Consider the following 22,043-nt stretch of genomic DNA (forward strand, 5'->3'; position numbering starts at 1 on the left):
ACGTGGTATATTTGTGTTCCAGCGCATGTGCAAGAAAAACATGAATGTCTCATCTAAGCTGTATTTATAGCATGTTACTGAGCAGTAAGTCTGAATCAGCCTTGTATACAGAAATGAGTAGATGTCATGTTTAATCCAAATTTAGATGTTTACACCGAAAAAGGAGGTTGCAATAGACTTTCTGGTTCAAACAGAAGAATGCTTTCATGTTTGTCTTCTCTCCCATTTTGTAAGTTGTGTGTGGAAAGTATGGATTTTCCTTTGCTTTTATGTTTTCTATGTTTCTGTATTAAAAAAAAAAAAAAAAATGTCCCAAAACAACTCTGTGAAAATCCAGTCAAATCTTGTGACAACGTGACAAAAGCCTTAGTTCTTGCTGTGGAGCACAGTGCCGGGATTCCAGAAAGCCACTGTCCCCTAGGGCTTTTCCAAAGCCTGTTGGCAGCCTTGTTCTTTCAAATAGGCTACATCCCAAGTTTGTAGCCAGACAATCCAACACAGACTATGCCAGTTGGATTTAAAGTCTGACTGGGATCCTCAGCCAGTACTTATCCTGGGGAGATAAGCGAGTTTTTAATTCAAATGGAGGAGTGTGGCAAACCAGTATGATCATGCTTTAAACTGATACAAAGCGTCAAGATTCTTTCCACAAGTCTTATTATTTATGCTATAAAAATTTTATCAAGATTAACCAGGAATTTTATTTTGACCACATCTTTTCTATGAAAAGGTATGTGTCAAATTGGTGTAAATATTTTTTGTACACTTTCCCTCCTCTATTTAGACAGAGCTCTTATTTGTCCTGTTTATGTCCCTCATCTGCAATATGTGTCCTCAAGATCAGTTGCTTGGTATTCTTCATCTGTGTCTAGAAAGCCTTAGTCTGAGTTTGCTATGGCCTTTACCAAGATAAAGCTTATTGAGGACCTTCCCTGCGAAGCTCCACACTGGCAAGTGCAGACTCACATTTCCAGCAGTCTTTAAGGTCTGGACTCACTTCTCCTTAATGGTTATCTTGACTTTTTTCTGCACATATTACAAAAACACCCTCTCTTTTTTAACTGTATCCTAGTAGGTCTGCAGAATGTCTTGTTAGCTACTCCTCTTATTAGATGATTATATTAAATTAGCCCAACTTAATTAAGAAATAAAGGTTGTGCAGTCACTCTGTCTATCCTTGTGTTAATCTTCCTGCCTGCTTCTCTGTCTGTCCGTGCATGCATCTCTAAATTCCTCTTCAGTGGGGGCAAAGTTAATTACTGTCCTGTAATTGGGATAGAAGAGACAAATTAATGCCAATCTTGAGGAAAGGAAGCAAAATTTTTGTACTTTTAATTTGGCAACAGTCAACTGAACGTGTTCATCTAACTTCTGATTTAGCATAGCACTATTTCTTCTCCATGGTGGGGACCATCATAGCTTACATGGGTTGAGTTCGAGGATGTCCCATAGGAAAGGTTAGGAAGGAAAACACAGAAAATTTGCAGAAGGCAAGGCTTCATTGCTTTAACATGGCAAATAACTTGCAATGCGTTATATAATCTTTGATCTGCTGGAAAGTTGGCCTGTGTTTTTTGTAGCAGCAATTCATCTGATGTGGACTGTTGTGTGCTTTAGCAGTCTTTTTTAGTGGTGGTGGATTTGATAATTTTAAATTTTGAGGCTACATAAAATTATTCTGCTTTCAAATCTGTCTTTCCTATGACAAATGAAGGTATGAACAAGTATGCCAGGCATTCTGCTTAACAGAATCTAACACTGATGTCAACAATTTCTTCTAACCTTAAAGGTTAACAGCTCTGTCTATATTTAGAAGCTTGTGATATATTGCACAGGGTTTACGCTCGCTCTTGCTGCTTCTGTACATAGATGTGTGGTACTATCCTGTGCAGAATCCAGACAGAATCATCTATCAGCTTCCGTATCACCTGAAAAGAAAACAGCAGGACACTCGTACATTGTAGTGTTTACTACACTGCAGTACACTGTGGATCAATGGCACTTTGACTGAATCATATGTTCTTGCTCTTCTGTACAAAAAATAACACAGCTGCTTTAGACATTGCTCCCTTTTCAAGCACTCTCACCTTTTCCAAATTTCCTGACCCTGTGTGGATTAAAGATTACTCACCACACCATGCAGTTGCTTTTCCGTCCAAGTGGGTCTGGTGCATGCTGAACTGCTTTGCAAAAGCTGTGAATATCTGTACTTTCAGTATCACGCTTTCACCAAAATAATGATAATTTCTGTAATTGTTGCTCTTGACACAAGGGGCATTTGAGAAGTGAAAATTAAATCCTGGGTTGATTTTTATGCATTAAATTAATATTTAACAATGCCTTCTCTAAAAAATAAGCTGCAGTATTTTGTCAGTATTCTGCAATGAAATGCAGCCCAGCAGGAGCTCAAGTAGAATGAAGCTTGAAAATAGAGGAGTGGGGTCATGCTACTTTATAGGAAAGAAAAAAAAAACCTCCAGGACGGAAAGCCCAGAAACATGTATTTGTTGCCTTTTGGAAGTGCCCCAGCATTTGAGGAGTCGCAAACAGGGGCACTGAATGGAAAGAAGAGCAAGAAAGTACCACCTCCAGTAAGGAAGCCCACCAGAGATGGTGAGAAGAAGGACCATCCCATTTTCGTAGTTTTCCCAATCTGCATTTTGACAGTTAATAACTAAGTTGTAGCAGTTGCTTGGGAATTTGAAGCACTGATGAATATTTTGTGCATTTGTGTCATATGTTGGGCATTCAGAGCGTTTGCCACTGACAGATGCTTGTGATGCTAGAAAGAGCTAGCTCTACTCTACATGACTTATTTACAGGTAGAAACAATTTAATATTTTTGTTCTTTGTCCAGTCCTGCTTCTACTTGTAAAACTTCATCTCCAGGATCCTGCCCCTTCATCATTTCCAAATGTGGGATTTAGACTAGATCAGTAAAATATGGGTTTACGTATTTATTTTAGATACAGTTTCTGTGCAGAATTTGATAGCTTACAAAAAACCCACATGCATTTCTAAGAATTTGCTCAACCCTTTGTTTGCTTTTTGCCTAAACAAGCTGAGTAACAGGTGTGAGGAAGACTGGCGAATAATTTACTTGAGGCTTTAGGCTCTTCCATCTCTGCAGAAGTCATTAAGATGACTAATGCAGGATTCCTTCCTCTACACAGCTGTGCACCTTCAAAGTGTCAACACAGAAAAGAAAATGGAGTAGCTATACACAAATAGTAGAAACATTCTTTATAAAAGGGAAGAAATGAACAGATTTTAGAGGAACAGGTAAGCCAGCTGTCACACAGCAGATAATACCATTTCACAGAATTTGAAGACAAAGAGCATAATTCTTCTGGAAGTGAGGTAGTGTACATATTCACACTATGGCTGTGTAAGTGGAGAACAGGAGAGAAGAGGCGTATCTTCTGCTGAAGCCATTCTTTAGCTGTGTCACTCGTTAAGCAATCCTGATCAGAAATTATAGTCTAGGGCATTTCCTGAAGTTTTCATGACCCAATGAAAACGTGAAGAGGTACTAAACCCAGCTGGCCATTAACTCCCCTGTTAATGCCCTGGGATGATTCTTGATGTATATAGTAACCAGTTGGATTTGGCTTTATTGGGCCATTAAGGCCTCTGAGTTCTTCCCATGGTACTGTATTGCTTCTGGTTTGGTGTGAGGATCAGGTTTACACACAGCCAGGCTGGGACTGTGGTTTTGCCTGAAGCAACACCTTATTCCAAACACTCCTGCAAAGACCTTGTTAAAAGGTCTTAGACTTCTTCCACAGGATCTGTAAAAACCCGTTTCTGTATTTCAGCTAACACAAATAGATGAGATGGTGATAAAAACAGCTACACAGATATTAAACATCACAATAATTTTGAGTATTAGGGAGTTTATTTCATCCTTACAGGCTGTCTGGTTGTGCTTACTGCATTTTTGTTAGGTTCTTGCAATACCTGCAAAAACATTACTCTGTGTGGATAGTATATAAATTATAAGAATGATGTTGTAGCAACTCAAACATAAATCGAATTTCTCTAATTATGAGAAAGCCTTTTTTAATTCTCATGGACTTGAAATCTGTTGTTAAATACATTTTATGCTTAAACTTAAATAACATTAAAATAGCATCAAAGCAGTGGTGATTTCTGCTGAAAGGTGCAACTTTACGATAAATTCACTGCAGGAAAATACAAGAGAATTAAAAATGGAATCATACTGAATTTCTGTGTTTGGAAAATCTCTTTTTGTCTTGAGTGCTGCCGTATGCTAGATACGATCACAGAAAACTCCCAAGTTTTTCCTGTCCCCATGGTCCCCTGGAGAGGTCTGACTCCGTATCCCTAGTGCTACAGATGCTACTCTTAAGCTCAACAGCCCTTCATCCTACTTCTATTTACAGGACTATGTTTTTTGGAAACCATTTCAAGTGGCAGCTTTCAGTGCTGAAGCGAAGGAACCCCTCTTTCCCTTCCTCCCTCCGTCCCTGCAATGCGTCATCCCGGCACCTTGCCCATACGTCACCCTGTGGCGTGGGTGAGGTTGCCGCAGCAACAGCACACATGCGGTCACACCCCCTATAGCTACCGAGGTGTGAGTCAGTTTGAAAGTTTCACCAGGTTTTCATTTGTCTGCGATGCGCTGCCCAGCCATCTGCAGTCACTCGCCCGTCCAGTGCTCACAAACCTGCTGGTAACCCTTAATGGGGTCACTTTTGGTCTTTGCACCTTCATGCTTTGGGATGAAATCTCTGCAGATCGGTGCTGGGTGGTGGGTCACCTGCCCAACCTGCAGCACAGAAACGGGCTGGTTCACCAGCGGTCCCATTGACATGACAGGCAGTTGGGCAATAACTGAGTTGATATTTACTTTTCAAAGGATGTGTAAAGCAGTGGTAGTGAGTAACTGCTGAAGAGTAATACTGGAGTTACCTATACTGCATTGTAAAACCTGATTTTCTTTCTGTTAAAGCTGTGAGAGAAGTTTTCAGTAATACCTAACTTACAACTCTGCTCATTTTTTCAGACATGGAGATGACTTGATTGTGACACCATTTGCTCAGGTAGGCACAATTTTGCCATATTTCTCACATGATCTTGCAATGTAAAGGCCAAATGGCCAAACCAGTTGTTTTCTGTTAATATTATGTAAGATATATTGCTTGAAACAGGAAAAAACTGTCTAAACAGAAAGTCATAAACCTCCCGCTCTGTTATCTATATCTCTCTTTTTTAATGTTTGTTGGTTGTCTGAAAAGTTGAAGTGCAACAACACGATAAACACCTTTGATCTCTTTTCAAATAGTGCAGCAGACAGTCATGATGAAGACAGACCTGTGCTCTCTGTTATTCTCCTGCTTTTTATAATGGCACTTTCTCCTTCTGAACATCTTTTATGCATTCAATACAGGGGAATTTTTAGATGCAACATAAGTTTTACCCAGAATACTTATGTTCCTTTACAAACTCATTGACATTTGTTCGATTTTTTAATTCAGATTCTGTTTTATAAAATATCAGCTCAAAATTCTATGTAATTTAGATTGAAACTCCACAATTTTTAGCAATAGAGCTGTCTTGTCATGTATGAAAAGTAAATATTGATATTCCTTGAACTCATCATGATAGGTTTAACTCCATAATAGGTAGGAGTGAAAGTTAATTCAGTGTAACTACGGGGCAGGGCCGGGGTTGGGGCGGGATAAATCTGGAACTCCTATGGGATTGAAGGTGAATGGAAAGAGAAAGGTTGAGTCACACAGCAGCCTCAAATAAGAAGAAACTGTCCAACTTCAGTCTGAATATGCAAGTTGCTTTGGTCTAACGATCAGCTGTTAAAAAAATTAACAGTCATTTAATAAGTTATTATATATGCAATTATATTGTAAACAGATACAGCATTTATAAAACTGGATGATCAATCGTTAATATGAAGAAGCTTCATCTTTTATTAGCAGAGAAAAGATTAAGCCAGGGCATTGCTAAGAATACTTTAAGATCTAAACGGTAAATATACTTGAACAATAATGGAAGAGAAGAAATTACAGGAAAAACAAGAGAAAAAAAAAGTAAAACCGTTTGTGGTTTTAGTTCCTCAGGAAACATAAAAAACCCTAACTCTTGAGTACAGAAAAAATACAAATTCTACAGTGGTCAAGCAATCCAATAATATTTATTTTAGTTGAGTTCATGTTCTTTGTCATCTGAATTTTTATTACAAATTATGCCACATAGATAAGACAAGTTATAGTATCCCTAGAAAAACAGCAAATATTACACCCCATTTATGGATATTTTTTCTTGGAACAAACACACTATTTGTTTTAAGGTCAGTTTCGTTTTCTTGTTGGCGTTGATGGACGTGCTTCAATAACTAGAGCAGGAGCAGTTGGATGTTAATGCTAGCTTGCACCAAGGTGCTGTAATTGATTATTTGAAAGCTTTTAGTATTTCATTGCAAACCCCTGTTAGCAGTGATTTAAATCAACTCATTTTGATTTGCATTGAACAGGGGAAAGAAAAAGCACTCACAGGGTGAGTTATCACATGTCACATTCCCTGACAGAGGGGGAATTGAGATGCAGTTGATAAGAGTGTGCCTAACAGAGGGGAAGTAACATCTGATTAGACTCTTAGGAAAAATGTAGCCCTTACTTATAAATGATTTGAACATGCAAATCCCATGCTCACAGATGGCATCGGCGGCTAGGCACAGGGCCCATCCCTCTGAGTTACGTTAGCAGTATTAGGACCTCATTCAGGACTTCAGAAATTGGATCCCATGTGCCAGTGCAATGTCTACATATCGTACAAGTCATCCTTTTAATACCTTCCTAGAGCAATATTTCATCACGTAGGCGCTTTGTTTTTGTGTTGCAAACAGCCAAAGCACCGTATTAATCCATTCGTGGCTTCCTGGTGGTGGTAGATCATGGCATGTGGTACACATGTTCCAGTTATTTCAAACCATACACATTTTCTTCAATTGATCAGGAGGCTTATTTCATCTGATCATGGGCCACCTGGTGGTTATAGTTCCAATTTTAGCATTTCGGTTTCTATTCAGGACATCAGCATGGTAGTGCGGCTGCATTTGTTAACTGGAGGCAGGGTGGCATGCTGTGTACCCCACATAGAATCCGTCCCCAGGACAAGATAATTTATTATTTTTACCAGAATGAAATTATGTACATTAAAATTAAAAAATCTATCACAAGGATATTATTAGTTGCACTTCCTTACATGGTAATATACAGCTACTGCTGTAATTTAGTTATTTGTAGAATTTTGCGTTTCAAAATAAAATCATTTGAGTGATTCGAAATTTAAGGACCAATTCTGTAGTTTTTTTATCATCAAAAAAAGTTTAATTTTTTAAATCCACTGGTAACTGTACGTAAGTTGATGTTGGAAATAGTATTATTTACTTAAGGATTAAACATAAAGAGGTTTGCGGGTGACTGGCTGCTTTTTGCTCACGAATCTAACTCTAGAAACATTAAGCACAATGTTTCTCTGTGGACAGAGAAACTCACTTAAAGCAAATTATAATGAAAAATTGAAATATTATTTTATTTACTTATAATATAGTAGAAATATAAATATTAATACCTTTATATAATAAATAAAGTTGTTTAGCTCCACTGTAGTCAATGGCCAAAATCTTTGTTGTCACTTTTATATTCATTGCTATGTATGTGGGGACACCTTGCACTTGCAGAAATTGTCAAAATATGTGCATGTATGCTAAAGCAGCTGGGATGCTGGGCAGATGCTGGACATTTCACCCCTGGACCTACAAAACAGTTATCATCTCACCTGCCAGAAGACCAAATAGAAGGACATAAAAACCAAACAGTCAAGTCTCTGCTTTCTGGAAAAGGAGAGATTCATAATATCTCAGACAGCAGAAGAAGTTTGTCAATGTGCATAGTGGTGGGCGTGGTAGAGAGACTCCCTCATGGCTCTTCAGAGACCGGAGCGTGGGTCCAGCAAAGCTCGTTAGTGTCCACTGGTATCTGGCCCTGAGCAGCCGTGCAGCGCTGCACACTTCTTTCCCCAGCACCCCAGGTGCTAAATGTCCCGTTATTTTGGATCCATGTTTTCATGATGTATTTTGAGATCTGTGTAGGCCCATGTTTTCATGTGGCATCGTGCCTAGCCTACTAACCTTTCTGAAACTCATCCCTGTGCAGCAGGTACAGAGTCACTCATTGCCGTCCAGCAGAGGCAGAGCTAATAAGCGTGGCTGCACCTGAGATCACTCACTGAGGAGTCACTTAGCTACCCTTGTATATGCTCCCAATTATCGGTGCACCTGAATGTACAGCCAATTTGAGTCCAACAGGGATTATTGAGTAGGAACTTGCAGCCAGAAAAACCGACTACATTTTTTCAAGGCCTGAGACAGCTCTGGGAGCCACATAGATATGTTCCTCTGATAATACTAGCGCATACAAACCGTCTCAGCATCCTGGAACACATACACTGAACCAAGGCAGGTTGACCAAAGAGAACTGAAAATGGACTGCCCTCACTAAAATGTGTGTCTTACCTTAATAGGCCCAACTTTTTTCCATTTATGCTTTCCTTCTTCCACCTTCAAGTCATCCTTTCCGTTTACAATATTTTCATACTTCATCAGTTTTTCTTTGTATTTCCTGTATTCATTTTTGAACTTCTGAACTCCAGGATCTTCTTTCCCTTTCTGCTCAGTTCATACCTGTCTTCTGTCTGTGTATATCCAACATCTAAATACAACATTTGTTAGTGTCACTGTAGCCTGGTCATGCAAATTTGATGACATACATGATTATTTTTATTCTGTGCTGAATGTAAAATATGTATTTGCCTCCTGATCTTTAGAAAGGAAAATATAATGAAATTAATACTGTTGAATTAGGAAACAAATATATTTTTATTTTTGTTATCTTATCTCATTTGGGAATTACCTACAGTAGCTTAAACAGTGCCAGTCATTATTATCTCCTGAATATTTTCCATGTCTTACAAGCTTTCACTAAATCCTTCTTTTAGCTTCAGACTCCCGCCCCTTCCTAACTCACGTATAAATTTAAGGGGCTATGAAAAGAGGGTTTTATCTTCTTCAGCTTAAACCTCTGGAACTCAAATTCCCATTCACACCTTTGTTATTCCTAGGATGAGTTAACCAGGGAACAAGCCCAGCCTGGGCTGAGAAACAACAATGGGCAACTCCTGCAAAGACACACCACTGGTTAGTGTTGCTGCCTCCTCCCGTTCCCAGTCTGATTCCAAACAACTCGTGGTTGTCTCTGACATCAGCTGAACTGCCTCTCCCTAGTTGGAGAGGTGCATCTTATTATCCTTACATGGTGCAAAATTTGTTGCATTTACCCAACTGCCTTCAGAAAAGAGTGCTCATGCTACTTATAACAAGAAGACGCTCCTCCACTGCTCCACTAGCTGCTGTCTTGCATGAAATTAAGTCCTGAAAGGAAGTACTTCATTTATGTTGTTTTTCCCAATGTGCAAAGCTTGTAAGAGCCTGCAGATATTTTCCACCTGCTCAGGTGATACCTTCTTCTTACTCTGGCCTTCTGCACTGTCCCCAAACCAACTGTGGCCCTTAAAGGAGACACTTTTATTTTTCATGGCAGTCTAGACAATCTCATTCCCTTTGTCCTTTGAGGTTTGTGGGGGCTGAACTGCAAATGGAAAATTCTGTAATCATTTCTTATGCATGAATTATTAGGCTTGAATGGGCTATTATCTTTCAAACATGAATGCTTTCATGGTCATTTTAGAGAACTAAGTAGTATTCTGTGAAAAACTTTCCTCCTTTTCAAGTAAGTCTGTCTTTAAACAAATAATGAGTTGTTTATGAGGAGAAAAAAAAAAAAGAAATAAACTATTGCCCCCGTATTACAGACATGTTATTGTTAAATAATGGTCAAAGATTTCAGACAAACCAACTCTGGAACCCTTTTACAGTTGATTTGCAATGTCCTTTCCTTTTTCTTTCAGCACAGTGGAGCAGAGATAAATCAGTCTCACCTGTGCAGAAATTTAGACTGAAACCATTTTGTCTGTTCCAGGTGCTGGCCAGCTTGCGTACTGTACGGAATAACTTTGCTGCATTAACCAATTTACAAGATCGGGCACCCAGCAAGTGAGTGTCAATTTTTGGCCACTGAACTTTTTTGCAGGGATACTTTTAAATATAAACCAAGAATAACAATCAGATGTTGCTGATTTCAGTCCGTGTCACCAAACCTGCACAAAATACGTGATGAGTAATAAGTTTATTAATCTCTCGAAGTTGCTATACTTGATAGCTGAGACAACAAACCCCTTGCCTGCTAATTGCTATTGTATTGCTGTCCTTGCGTAAACTTGGAGTGGTTTTATGCAATTTATGTGATTTTCAATAAATTAGTCATATGTCAAAGATCATTCAAAGATGATCATTCAGGCAGAGTCTGAGTCTTGCAAATGAACCAAAGTGAGCAGACAGCTACACTCATTGTGAGCTGCTTGCATGATCTGAACCTAGAACTCTGCCTAACGCATCCAAGATAATGATATCCCACTTATCCACATTAGTTCATGATTATAAATGAGCCTTTTAAATATGATCATTCTCCAGTCATGTTACAGCATCACAGTTAACATTAGCATTAGTTACAGTGGCAAACTTTGTAGTGGACCAAAGTGTGCATCTCTAGAATGTAGAATTAATTAGTATTTCAAAGACAGCTGCCTACCATTGCTTACGCAGTGCCACAAAAAGATATTTCCAGCCCCCTTGGTTAGAATATGCAGACTCTGTGTGGCCCCTGCTTGCCGTCATTCACACATCCCTATGCAGTCGTGTCAGACCAGCAACTTACAGCTTTCTTTAGTTGGCAAAAAACTCCACTGAGCTGTTTGCCCTAAAGATTGTTGTGAAAGGTATACACGAAATAATGTGCAAAATGTATATGCAAAATAATAAAGTGAAAAATAATAATTTTTTAAAAAGTGTTTCAGGTCCGAGAACATGGGCAGTGCAAGCCACGTTAGAATTATAATAACTATGTATATAAACGAAACTTCAAGCTAGGTGTAAGCTCTAGGTATGATTAGGCAGGTTTTTAAGGAACTTGTAAATTCCTAAAGTATTCCTCTCTCTTGGAGTTCCTGATCTGCAGAGAGGTTTTAGGGTCAGTTGTGAATTCCCTTCTACACTAGAAAGAATTATCTGTTCCAAATGAATTTTTTCTTTGGCAATGCTAGAGTATTCCAGCCCCAAATAACTTCCCAATGAAATGTTCAAGGATTCAGTCATCTGTGAGTTTAAGAGGCTTACACATTTTTTTTTCCTTTCGTTTAAACAGACGATCACCAATGTGTAACCAACCATCTATTAACAAAGCAACTATAACAGGTAAGAGTAATTAATATGACTAAGAATCCTCTGTGAAACTATCATGGGTTTCTAAATTCAATATTTATTTATAAATTCTCACTGAAAACCATGTTTTATAATAATAACCTTAGATTTCATATCCTAATATCTGTTTTATCAAAGAGGATTTGAGTCATGTGATGACTCAAATTGGTGACTTTTGGTGTTGTATCATGTTAGCTTTCTGATTTCTGTCTTATTATCCTGGTTTAAGCTTCTTTCCCAAATTCTGGTTTTTTCCTTATATACACCAGTGTGTGACCGTGTCATGATTACCATCATCACTAACTTTTGGCAATAAGATGTTTTAGAAAGAACTGGTATGAGGAATGCATCAATCTTTCATTTGGGACAGGGAGTTCTGTAGTTGTACTGAGGCAAAGTTGTCGCATTACAGGCCCTTAGGCAATGAGGAGAACTTTTCAAACTGACTTCTCTGATTTAGGATGGTAAGTTCTATTTCTATAACATTTGAAGGTGCGTAAGAGAAAAATAATCCCTTTGTTAAAGACACTGTTATTTCTAAAGAAACATTATCTTGAAAAAAGGACTGGCATTGTAAGTTATGTGAACACTTTTGAAAATTTTACTCTGTGGCGTTTTTAGTTACTGTTATGGCAGCTTGGTCTTGGACATCTTTATGGGAACATACCTTATTTGACCTCATATTTTTTTACATTTTGTTAATCCATGTGTTCTTAACCGAGTGTAATTTTCCAGGTAGTTACATTCTCTATGGTGTGTTGTCAGAGTGAGAGAGCAATTTCTTTGCCTCTTGATCAAAGTATGTAGACACTTACTAAACAGGCAATTTATCATTTAAACTGAAAACTTAACACTTCCAGAAGTTTCAAAATAGCTTTTGTCTTTTTAAGTGTATAATAGGTTTGTAACTCAAGGAAGAAATGGTACTTCGGCTATTTTGAGATGTGCGGCTTTGTCATGTTCAATAGTTTCTGTCCTTAGGCTCTGGCATGTGTTAACATTGTTAGTTTTTTTCACCTAGCCTCATACAATATCCTTACTTACCTCTAAAAGACCCAGTCTTGTCACTTCTGTGTAATTTTATTGTCCTAGGAACTCATCATATATTCTGAGCATTTTTGTGTAGGGTTCATCGGGGAACAGAGGGTTAAATCTTTAAATGTATTCTATAAACAGAAAAGCATCCTTAGTTAAGAATGTTCTGCAATCGTACTTAAACTCATGGTAATTAAATAAATAGGAAGGGGAGACGGATGAGTGCTTAGATCAATTGTAACCCTTTGTTAATGTATTCTTTTAAGAGGTAATTTTGGGCTTTGGTTTCAAATTACTCCCTCTGAGACATTTCAGTTATTGATAGATATTACACCTATTTTTAATTGTGGGATTTGTCTCATACAACGCAGTCATCCAGAACTCTGTTATCTTAACCGGAGATAGAGATACTGGAAAATAGGTTCTTTGGTTCCAAGGGACAGTAAAGGAAAAAAGTAACAGTAAAAAAGTGACAGTAAAAGAAAATGTGATATCCGGAGGAGAAGATATGCATGCATGTGAACACAGAGCCAGCCTACCTTACGTGCGCTCCCACAGCTGTTTGCCTGAAGTCAGCTTCTTTTCTCCCACAGGAGAAGCTGCTCAGACAGCAGGACCTAAGACACACTCTGCTGGAAGTTACTGTTGCTCTTTTTAAATTCCCCCTGCCCTGAAGGTTTCCATTCAGTTAATCCCCAGACTGCACTCTGCATGTCAGGAGCAATAAATCAGCTGAAGTTTTAATGATTAGAAGGAAGGTGGTGTAGTCGGTGCTGCAACTAATCTAGAAAATGTTTCTGTGCCAAGAAATTTAAAGGAAGCAAGAGAAGGCAAAGAATAGTAAGGATAACTCAATCTAATTTAGTTTAATCTGATTTCTCAGCGATGCTGCTGGAATTGCTGTGCCCAAATTATGCACTGAGCTGGGGCCTGTGTGCATTGGGTATAAGTGGCTAAAAGACTTTAATGATACAGGAAAGATACAAGCCACTATAAAGCATGAAAATGGCTACAATTCATTTTGACTGTTGAATGGGATTGAGGCTGGATACTATTTTGCCTGAACGGGTTTGCTTTTTCTTAGTCATAGACTGTTTTTGATATTTCCATAGCAACAAATGTCATGGCATAAGCGCAGAAGTACGCATAGGTGCTTTCTTGTGGCATATAAAATCCTAGGAAAACATGTTGCACTACAGCGCTATGCCAAGAAGGAAGATACATTGGGAACACTTTTCTTGCTCTTCACAGAACGATTGAAAACCCTTTCAGATGCTAATAAACTTGTTGAATTCTTCTGGGGCATGTTTGAAATGTAGCTTGTGCAGATCCATCCTGCTGCGAAATCCTTCTGGTCCTGCTGTTCTCAGAGTTCGTATCATGGAGTATCCAGGGCAATAGACCAGCTAGAGTCCCATCACATCATCCAGATGGCTCAGCTAGAAATCTCAGCCAGAACTGATCACCAGTGTAACAAACTAGGTGGCTGGAAGGCACAGCGTCACTAAACGATGTCAATGCTGAACCTGAAACAGATATTTAAGATGGAGGGTTTATGTTGCTAAGCTTCCTGGAAGAGTGTCTTTGACAAGACTCTAATTGAGGAAAGGAAAGTTCACAGAAAGCAAAAGTGTAGCAAAAGGGAACTACTGCAGAAGATACAGGGAGAAGGATAAGGGAAAGATGAAAAGGGCTTTGGTAAAGCACGGTGACTAAAATAGCAAGAGTAAAATTCTCCCATTTACTATTTTAAGAATTCATCCTGAGGCATAAATGTGGGAGAAAATGCATTAGCAAAAAGTAAGAAACTGTGGAATTGAGAAGTGAAGCAGCACAGGAATCAAATGTTCAAATTTTTAGAAACAATAGCAACCATGGTGACCTTAAAATTTGCAGTGATTTTGCAATGTAAATATGTAGAAGTTGATGATCAAAATATGGTCTGTTCTGTTCAATATATCCACATGAATCCCTTCGGGAAACTTGTCGAAAGAAGCTAATAAGCACCAATGACATACTTGATCTTCAGTATCAGACAAGAATGCTATAGCATGCTGAGTGCTTCTTTGGCACACAAATGAGGGTGTAGGAGGTGGGAGGTTTTCATGTCACAACAGACTTCTTAGATGGCACTTTTCTTACCTGCTGTGGACATCTCGGATGTAGATACCTATTTTTTCGAGGCTGTTTACAGTCAAGTCCTCTTATAGGCAGTGTGACTACAAAGACATGCAAACTGATTTCTGTTAGAGATCTTCTTTAAAGGGAGATTAAATGCTCCCTAGAAGTGCTGTCTCTCTCCCACATAGGAGACCAGCCTGGGATAACTCCCTGTTTGCTGTACAGTGTTTCCATGTGCGGTGTTCTGTACTTCAACCAGAAGAGGGGTTCCTCTCACTATAAGTCACATTTTCCAGGCAGTGATATGAATGATGTTGCATTTCAAGTTGATAGTAATTCTCTGAACACAACCAATGAAGTACAAATAACATTTTCATTTTCACAAAAATGAAACTATCAGTGACTCAAGGATTCAGCTTGCACATTTTAATTTTTAACTAATGAAAAAGTGAGCAGGGATTAGATATATCTTTTGATTACTACAGTTCCAATATCTGCATTTCTAAATCAAAATCATTTGAATTAGGAGGGAACCATCTAAGGTCTTCCTTGATGTAGGTCAGATTTTAAATAGATAGGAGATCCCACAATTTCTCTGTCCACCTAATAACAATTTGCAAACTCAGTCTGGCAGCTGCTTTTATGTACAAAGATTCTGTGTGCAGAAAGAGATAAATTTGCCCAAAAGAATGAGTTTCTGAGCCTAAGAATACTATCACAACTACTGGCAAGTCTTAGTTAACCTGAAATCACAGACACAGGGTCTGATTCATTTATATACATATATTAGATAGACGTAATACCTAATTCACAGTAATAGCTCTGAAGTGGACTTAACTGTAGATTACATAACTGTCCCTTTATATTACAAATGCAGTGCCAAAGGACCTTTAAGTGAAGGCTTGTATATGTAACAAGAAAGTCACTTCATTTAATCCTAAAATAAATCATAATTGCAAAATTGCACTTTTTAGAAGTTATTTACAGTGTATAATTTCACATCAAAATCTAACCCAAAGCTTTTTCATCAGATAGAGGAAAATAGATGGAATTACTCAATAACAAGCTACTAAATACCTCTACATTTCATTTGTTAAAACATAGGAAGCATGTGTCTTAGTGTCAGGAAACTCCTTCAGATTTTGTCATCTATACAAAACCCAAAGATTATGAGGTTATAAATCTAACTGAATTAATTTTCTATCCCATGCTTTTGTTGCTTCTTACTGGACTTGAGTTACACATTTTACATGCACGTCAATCTTAAATCCAGCAGAAATCAATATCCTGCCAATCAAATGGAATTTCTTGCATGTTTTTCATGGGCTTTGTCCAACACAGTTCATGATTTGTATTAATTAGCTTAAGGTTTCACAATTAAATTTATGTTTGTGAAATGGGATCTCACAGTCTTTTGCTAGAGATTTTATTACCTTGAGAGTATAATCAATCATTGTTTAATAATTAAGTGTTAATTTATTATATTATTTATAATATTATATTATATATAACATTACATATGATATTATAATATTATATAATTATTTATAATATTAATTATGCTCCTGTCTTTCAGTATGATACACTTATCACTATAGTAAGCTAAACATCTATATTCATACAGACTAAACTTCTAAATAAAAGCAGCTGGACATAACAAGAAAAAACAAAGGTTATGGATGAAAATCAGTAGGTCACATCTTATGGCATTGGGAACAATAGCTTATTTTGAGTTTGTATACCTATATATGTGTGTCTCACTCATACCAGTTCTGTAACTAAAAATATTTTGTTGAATAACAGGATGGAACTAAAATAGGGTAAATTCCTGTTCAATAAGAAGTAATATTGCTGATATGCTGTAAACTGTTTGAAAGTCCAGAAGGCAAAGTATTACATACCCTGCTGACTCTTCTAGGGCCTGACTGGACTGTACAGTGTATCACAGCATGGAGATGCCTTTTATTCTTTCCTATGTCTGTGTTTCTGCCAGAGCACAGCAGGGAATAAAGTAAATGAGACAACACAAGTGGACAAAAAAAAGTAAAAATGCATGGCTTGCAGAAGTTAATTCTTGCAATACTGGGGTAATTGCCACTGGCTTGGGAGTGGGTATATGGCATCGAGGGCATCCTAATGTCTATGAAAACAGAGGCTTAAAAATACAGAATACTTCAGATTTTTAACAAAAGAAGTCTCATAATACAGTATCAGTGTCACATTTTAAAATGCTAAAGGACTTAGATTTCTTACCCAGATTTAGGCAGATATACAAAACATGCCTTATTCAAGATGTAATTGCAGTATAAGTATCCCTCCTCTAGATTTAGTCAGCAGGATTACATTCATGAGAACTTCCCACTCTTACTTAATTTACCCATTAAATATATTTAATCTTATTACAGAGAAGTATTCCTATGGTAAACTGCACTGACAGACTTTTGGCAGAGGCAAGGTAAAATGTTCTGAAATCCTCAGTCAAGTATATTGAGTAAACGCTGCTTTCCTGAAGCCCTGGAGAAACCTTACGCCCTGGTTTTAAAGGGGGATATTTTTGATAAAATGGCTTTTGTTCTTTGTGCAGTATGTTGAACGATATGTAAATGTTCTGTTCTTTGTACTTTTACTTGTACCCGTACTCTTACGGATATTTTGAATAAATTGAATTAATCTCAGACAATTATTTTAATTTCAGGATAAATACCACAGATGCTTATATTTTCAAGTGTGGATGTGAATTGTAGCATTTTCACATCTTTCATTCTGTGGTAAATGCCATCTACTATTTCAGGAATTAGCAAATGTGTATCTTCAGACTTGCTTCAGGTTAACAGTGTACATCACCAGTGGTGTAATTCAACCACCAGAAGTGCTCTATATGCACAAAAGTCACTGGCACACACATGCCCTTCCACCTCAGTTTAATTCCTAGGGGAATATGTTCAATACTTGCATTTAGGACCAGAGTTCTTACTAAGAGTCAGTTAAATGTGTGCTTTTAACTTCTGCAAATGCTTTTGAAATTCCCCCTTTATTTGAACTATGCGAAGACAGCCACATTCATTACAACTGTTTTCTCAGATAGACCATAAAAATAGCACATTGTGTTTTTTGGTGTGGATGTTATGCTATGTGAAGGGCAGTAGAACAAGAGAGAGGAACTGACAAACTGAAAGAAAATTATATGGAAGGTTATATACCTGTATTAAGCTGTTCATATGAATGGAGTCCTGAAAATGTGTTTTTTGGAAGATACCCATAGCACTTATACATGTAAGCGCTACTTGTCACTGTCAATAAGATAGATAAGTATTTATCATTTTGTTATTTCTATCCAGCTCAACTCCTGCCTTTGTAAACAAAATAAAAAGCCTCTTACCAACTCACATCCCATGCCTAATATTCTATTTTATATTAAATTGAAGTACTTGACATAAAAAATTTGTAGAATTCGGAGTTGACTTATTTATCCTGGTTTCTTGCATGGTTACTTATTTAATTATCATCTATGCAATCCTATTGCTCTTTCATGCCTTTAACATCCTTTCAGAATTCAGCCATGCTCTACAAAGAAGTAATATCCTTTCTAAAAAAAAAAAAAAAAAAAAAAATAAAATAAAAAAAAAATAAAATAAAATACTGATGTTATCTAGACCTCTGCATGGCACAGATCAATGTGTAAGGACAATTCTTCTCTTCAGTTGTTGCTTTCTCTTGCTGCTGGTAATTCTGACAGCCTTTAAGCATCCTCAGTGGCATCAAGTTTTGAAACTCAGTAGGCAATTTGAAACTACAGAGAAAAATACTAAGGAAAAGGAAGACACGTATTTTTTGTCAGAAAAAATAAATTTTATCATAACTTAAAACAATTAACAATGGTCTGCAATCCACTCTTTGGATTAATCAATCTAAATTTGGTATTAAAACATAAAATAAGAATGTAATTAGAAGATCAGTAGTCCTTCACGTGGAATGCAGTTTCAAAAGGCTTTGTGCATTTTTCATTAAGCTGTTATGTAATATTGAATTTTATTTGTGGTCTGCATCCTTGTTGAGTTTTAGAGTTGCGTCAGGTACTGATCTCAGGGCTTTACGTACTGAAAGGACAGCAGAAACAGATGATTGAGATGGAAGGAGGATTAAAAACTAAATGACTGGTCTACATGGTGTACAGTGTCTTCTTGAATTGGTTTATTTTGGTGTGTGGCAATATTGCAATTGCTGGTAAAATCTAAGATACATCTGAACCTAGAAAGTTTTCCATTCTATTGTCTTTTTAGACCAGGATCTAATTCACATTTATGTGATAAAATCTACTATGAATGTATGTGTTAAGCTTCAGTTTGAGAAAAGAAATTATACTGTTGAATGTTTGGGGTGATGCACTATAAACTAGCATTATTTTCTTGTTGTGCAATCCAGATAGCAGATAAAAAGAAAAAGATTTATATTGTGCAATCTAGAGCAAATATAGATTTAGCTTCTAGTGAAATCCCTCTAGCTACTGTACAAAATACTTTAAAGTGGTCTGAATATTGTTTTTTTAAATAAATAAATAAATGCATAAATAAAACAGATTTGGAAAACGGCGATATTTACATGAGCTGCTCTCTTAAGTTAGTCATTAAAGGCCTTATCTAGGTCACGATAGCTAAAAGGAGAGTTATCACATTTACAGCCTTCTTATCCACAATAAAAACAAAATCATATTGCTTTGTGAGATACAGGGCACAAATTACATTCAGACTGAAATTCATTCATACATCTCCTGCCTATAGTAAACAACATATGCAGTGAACAGGCAGGGAATCAGAGACACAGGAGTCTACTCCCCAGCCAGTCTGGCACAATCATTTTGTCACCTTCCAGGTGAACTAGCAGCTTCTTTCCTTGCACATACAGAGTTTGGGGCCACATTTGCTTATTTTCTATGAAAAACTAGCTCGCTCCGTTGCAGCTTGTTCAGCACTGTCTTGTGCTCTAATGAAAAAATACCTGTTTAAAATGGGTCATTTGAAAAGATAACTATTAAATTGTATTTCTGTCTTAAAGGGAATCGTATTCGTGTGCCCAGTTCAGCCCTCCTCCTTGGTTTAGGGAAGAGGTTGTTATTGACAGGATACAACAGTGAAGGCTTCCTGAATGCTTTCTCCATCTCGATTTGGTGACCTTTAATTAACGTGGCAAAACTTTTCTAACTGAATGAGAGATTCCAAATGAAAACTTTACACAGTGCTTCTTTAAGTTTAGTGGGTTTGTTAAACAGTGATTACCTTTCTTGAGGCAGCACAGCAGGAATAGGATTGATGTGGTTTTGGGCAACATAAGCTGTTTGTGTATCATCCCACATTCAAGGAAGTGAATGAAACCAGGGTACAAAATAGAATAAACTCTACATTTGATTACTGCACAGTACTGTAGAAAAATCTGAAAAAATGCAGGCTGTCTATACAGTGAAAGTATAAGAAACCTAAGAATTTTCAGGATCACATAGGATGTTTAAACAATGACTTGCCCTGACTATACTAATTGCAAAATGGTGGGTTACATTATGTTACTTAGAAATGTTAATTAACATGTATTATGAAAAGATGCATTTTCTCTGGTATTATGCGTACCTTTTGTTTTGCACTTCAACGCTGATACCTGGTAGTCAAATGTGTAAGCTTTCATAAAACAGCAAGTTACTTAAACAGAGAAGTACAATCATAGTATAAAATATTCCTGGCAAGTATGTCCATGTAATTGAAACTATCCATCCAAATCAACAATTAGAAAATAACTGTAGTTGTTTTGCAGTGTATACACTACAACCTTATGTAGGATTTTTAATTTTTTAATGGCCTGTTTCGGTGGAAACTGTGGTTAGGTTATCAAAGTGCATAAAAACTAGAAAGCAGCATAGGGCTGACCTCTGCTTGTAAGCTTCGTCCAGCACTTTGGGTTACTTTTCCTAATGACTGCAGTGTAGTACAGCCTTGATTTTGAAATAGACTCACACATTTTGGAGTTAGAGTAATGATCAGTGTAAAAAGAAAACATGAAGTATCATCAATCTCCACATGGATAACTTGATATGCAGCCCAACATAGATATTCACTTATTACCTTTAGATTCACCTTATGTTTTGCTGCATCAGTAAAAAAGTCCCTATATCACCATTTCACCCAAACTGTCCATTTTACTGGAAAGACTGTCAGGATGACAGGCTTTGTGTGCTTCCTCTTCTACTTTCTGCCTGGCTGTGTCACTTACGGTCACTGGTAGTTGAGAGCTGTACGTGACCCAGGCTGCATTTACTGTATCAATAACAAGAGCAGATCAAGTGAAAAGAGAGAAAGGTGGTTTGGTTTGTAGGACTGAGATGAGATGAATCAGAAAGAAACATAGGGCTCTTGCCTATGTCAGTTTTCTCCTTCCTGTTACGAATGCAGACCGTTGGCTGATCAATATAGAAAATAAAACTGTGCAGATGTGGCTTCTGGTATGAAATTGGGTGCAGTCTGAGTGCACCTTTGTTTCACACTTCATCTGGCTTCTGACATCTCTGATCAGTGATACATTATCTTCTGTCCAATTAAAAAGATGGATTTGAAAGTAGATCTCTCTTCCATTAACAGATTACCGAGAAACTGATCCATTAAAGCCTATTCACTTTCCTGAGTATCCATTTAAAAATTAAGGTGTACATTGAGATCACTCATTAAAGTGCCTAAGTTCTGCTTTTGTTATATGCAGGCTCTTAAGTATGGAGCCTGAACAAAGCAGTGAATCAGAGCAGCCAGCAGCCAGGATCAGACAGCCCTGGAGACAAGCAAAAATAAAAGCTTGTGGACTAGGAAGTTCTACAGGTCTCTCCATGTAGTGTTTTGCCTGTGCTCAGATAAAATGAACCTAGGACTATTACCTAAAACGAACTAGGACAATTACCCTAGGCCTAGTGCTCACAGTTTAGGACCTGCCTCTGCACAACATCTTCTCCAGAAGTGACCTCATCACCAGACAACAGGGACAGCCTCCCTTTTGCTTATTCTTTCTCTGACCTCAGGCTTTTTTGCATTGCATTCTTCAAAGTGCCTCATCTTTAGCTGGAAGGAGTAATTCCAGGTCTGGCATGGTAGGAAAATCGACTTCTGCCTACTGTAATTTCTCAGGAACTGTGATCAAAAAATTCACGGATCAGAATTGCCTAAAACTCAGATTTCTACTGTCAGGCCAGGAGTTCTAACATCTTCATGCAAAAAGACCTTTCCTTACTGAAGGAGAGTTAGGCAACTCTCCTCAGAAGACCTTTGGTGGTGGGAATCAGGAAGTATGGAAGTAACTGGTCAGCATGGAAGTAACTGGTGGGCACGCCTTTATCACGTATTCAGACATGCTTCTATGTTTCATGCTTCCAAATAGCTGGCTCAGTATATCAAATACCTCTGAACAACCAGAGGATTTCTGCACAGTCAGGGGAGGCAGGCAG

At 37.6% G+C, this 22,043-nt stretch overlaps 1 protein-coding gene across 9 annotated transcripts in view; it reads left to right on the top strand.

Moving 5' to 3' along the window:
- Positions 1 to 22,043, top strand: part of PDE4D (phosphodiesterase 4D) — a 624,128-nt gene that overhangs the window by 512,694 nt on the left and 89,391 nt on the right. For all 9 annotated transcript variants that reach the window (XR_008463832.1, XM_054185815.1, XM_054185814.1 and 6 more), the window contains 3 exons: positions 5,030 to 5,066; positions 10,080 to 10,153; positions 11,361 to 11,410. Coding sequence is in view for 8 of the 9 variants with exons in the window: in XM_054185815.1 (XP_054041790.1) it covers positions 5,030 to 5,066; positions 10,080 to 10,153; positions 11,361 to 11,410 (161 nt within the window). In the remaining variant the exon portion in view is untranslated. The remainder of the gene's footprint in view (positions 1 to 5,029; positions 5,067 to 10,079; positions 10,154 to 11,360; positions 11,411 to 22,043) is intronic.

The sequence above is a fragment of the Rissa tridactyla genome, chromosome Z, assembly GCF_028500815.1.
Source record: "Rissa tridactyla isolate bRisTri1 chromosome Z, bRisTri1.patW.cur.20221130, whole genome shotgun sequence".
NCBI classification, from domain to species: Eukaryota; Metazoa; Chordata; class Aves; order Charadriiformes; family Laridae; genus Rissa; species Rissa tridactyla.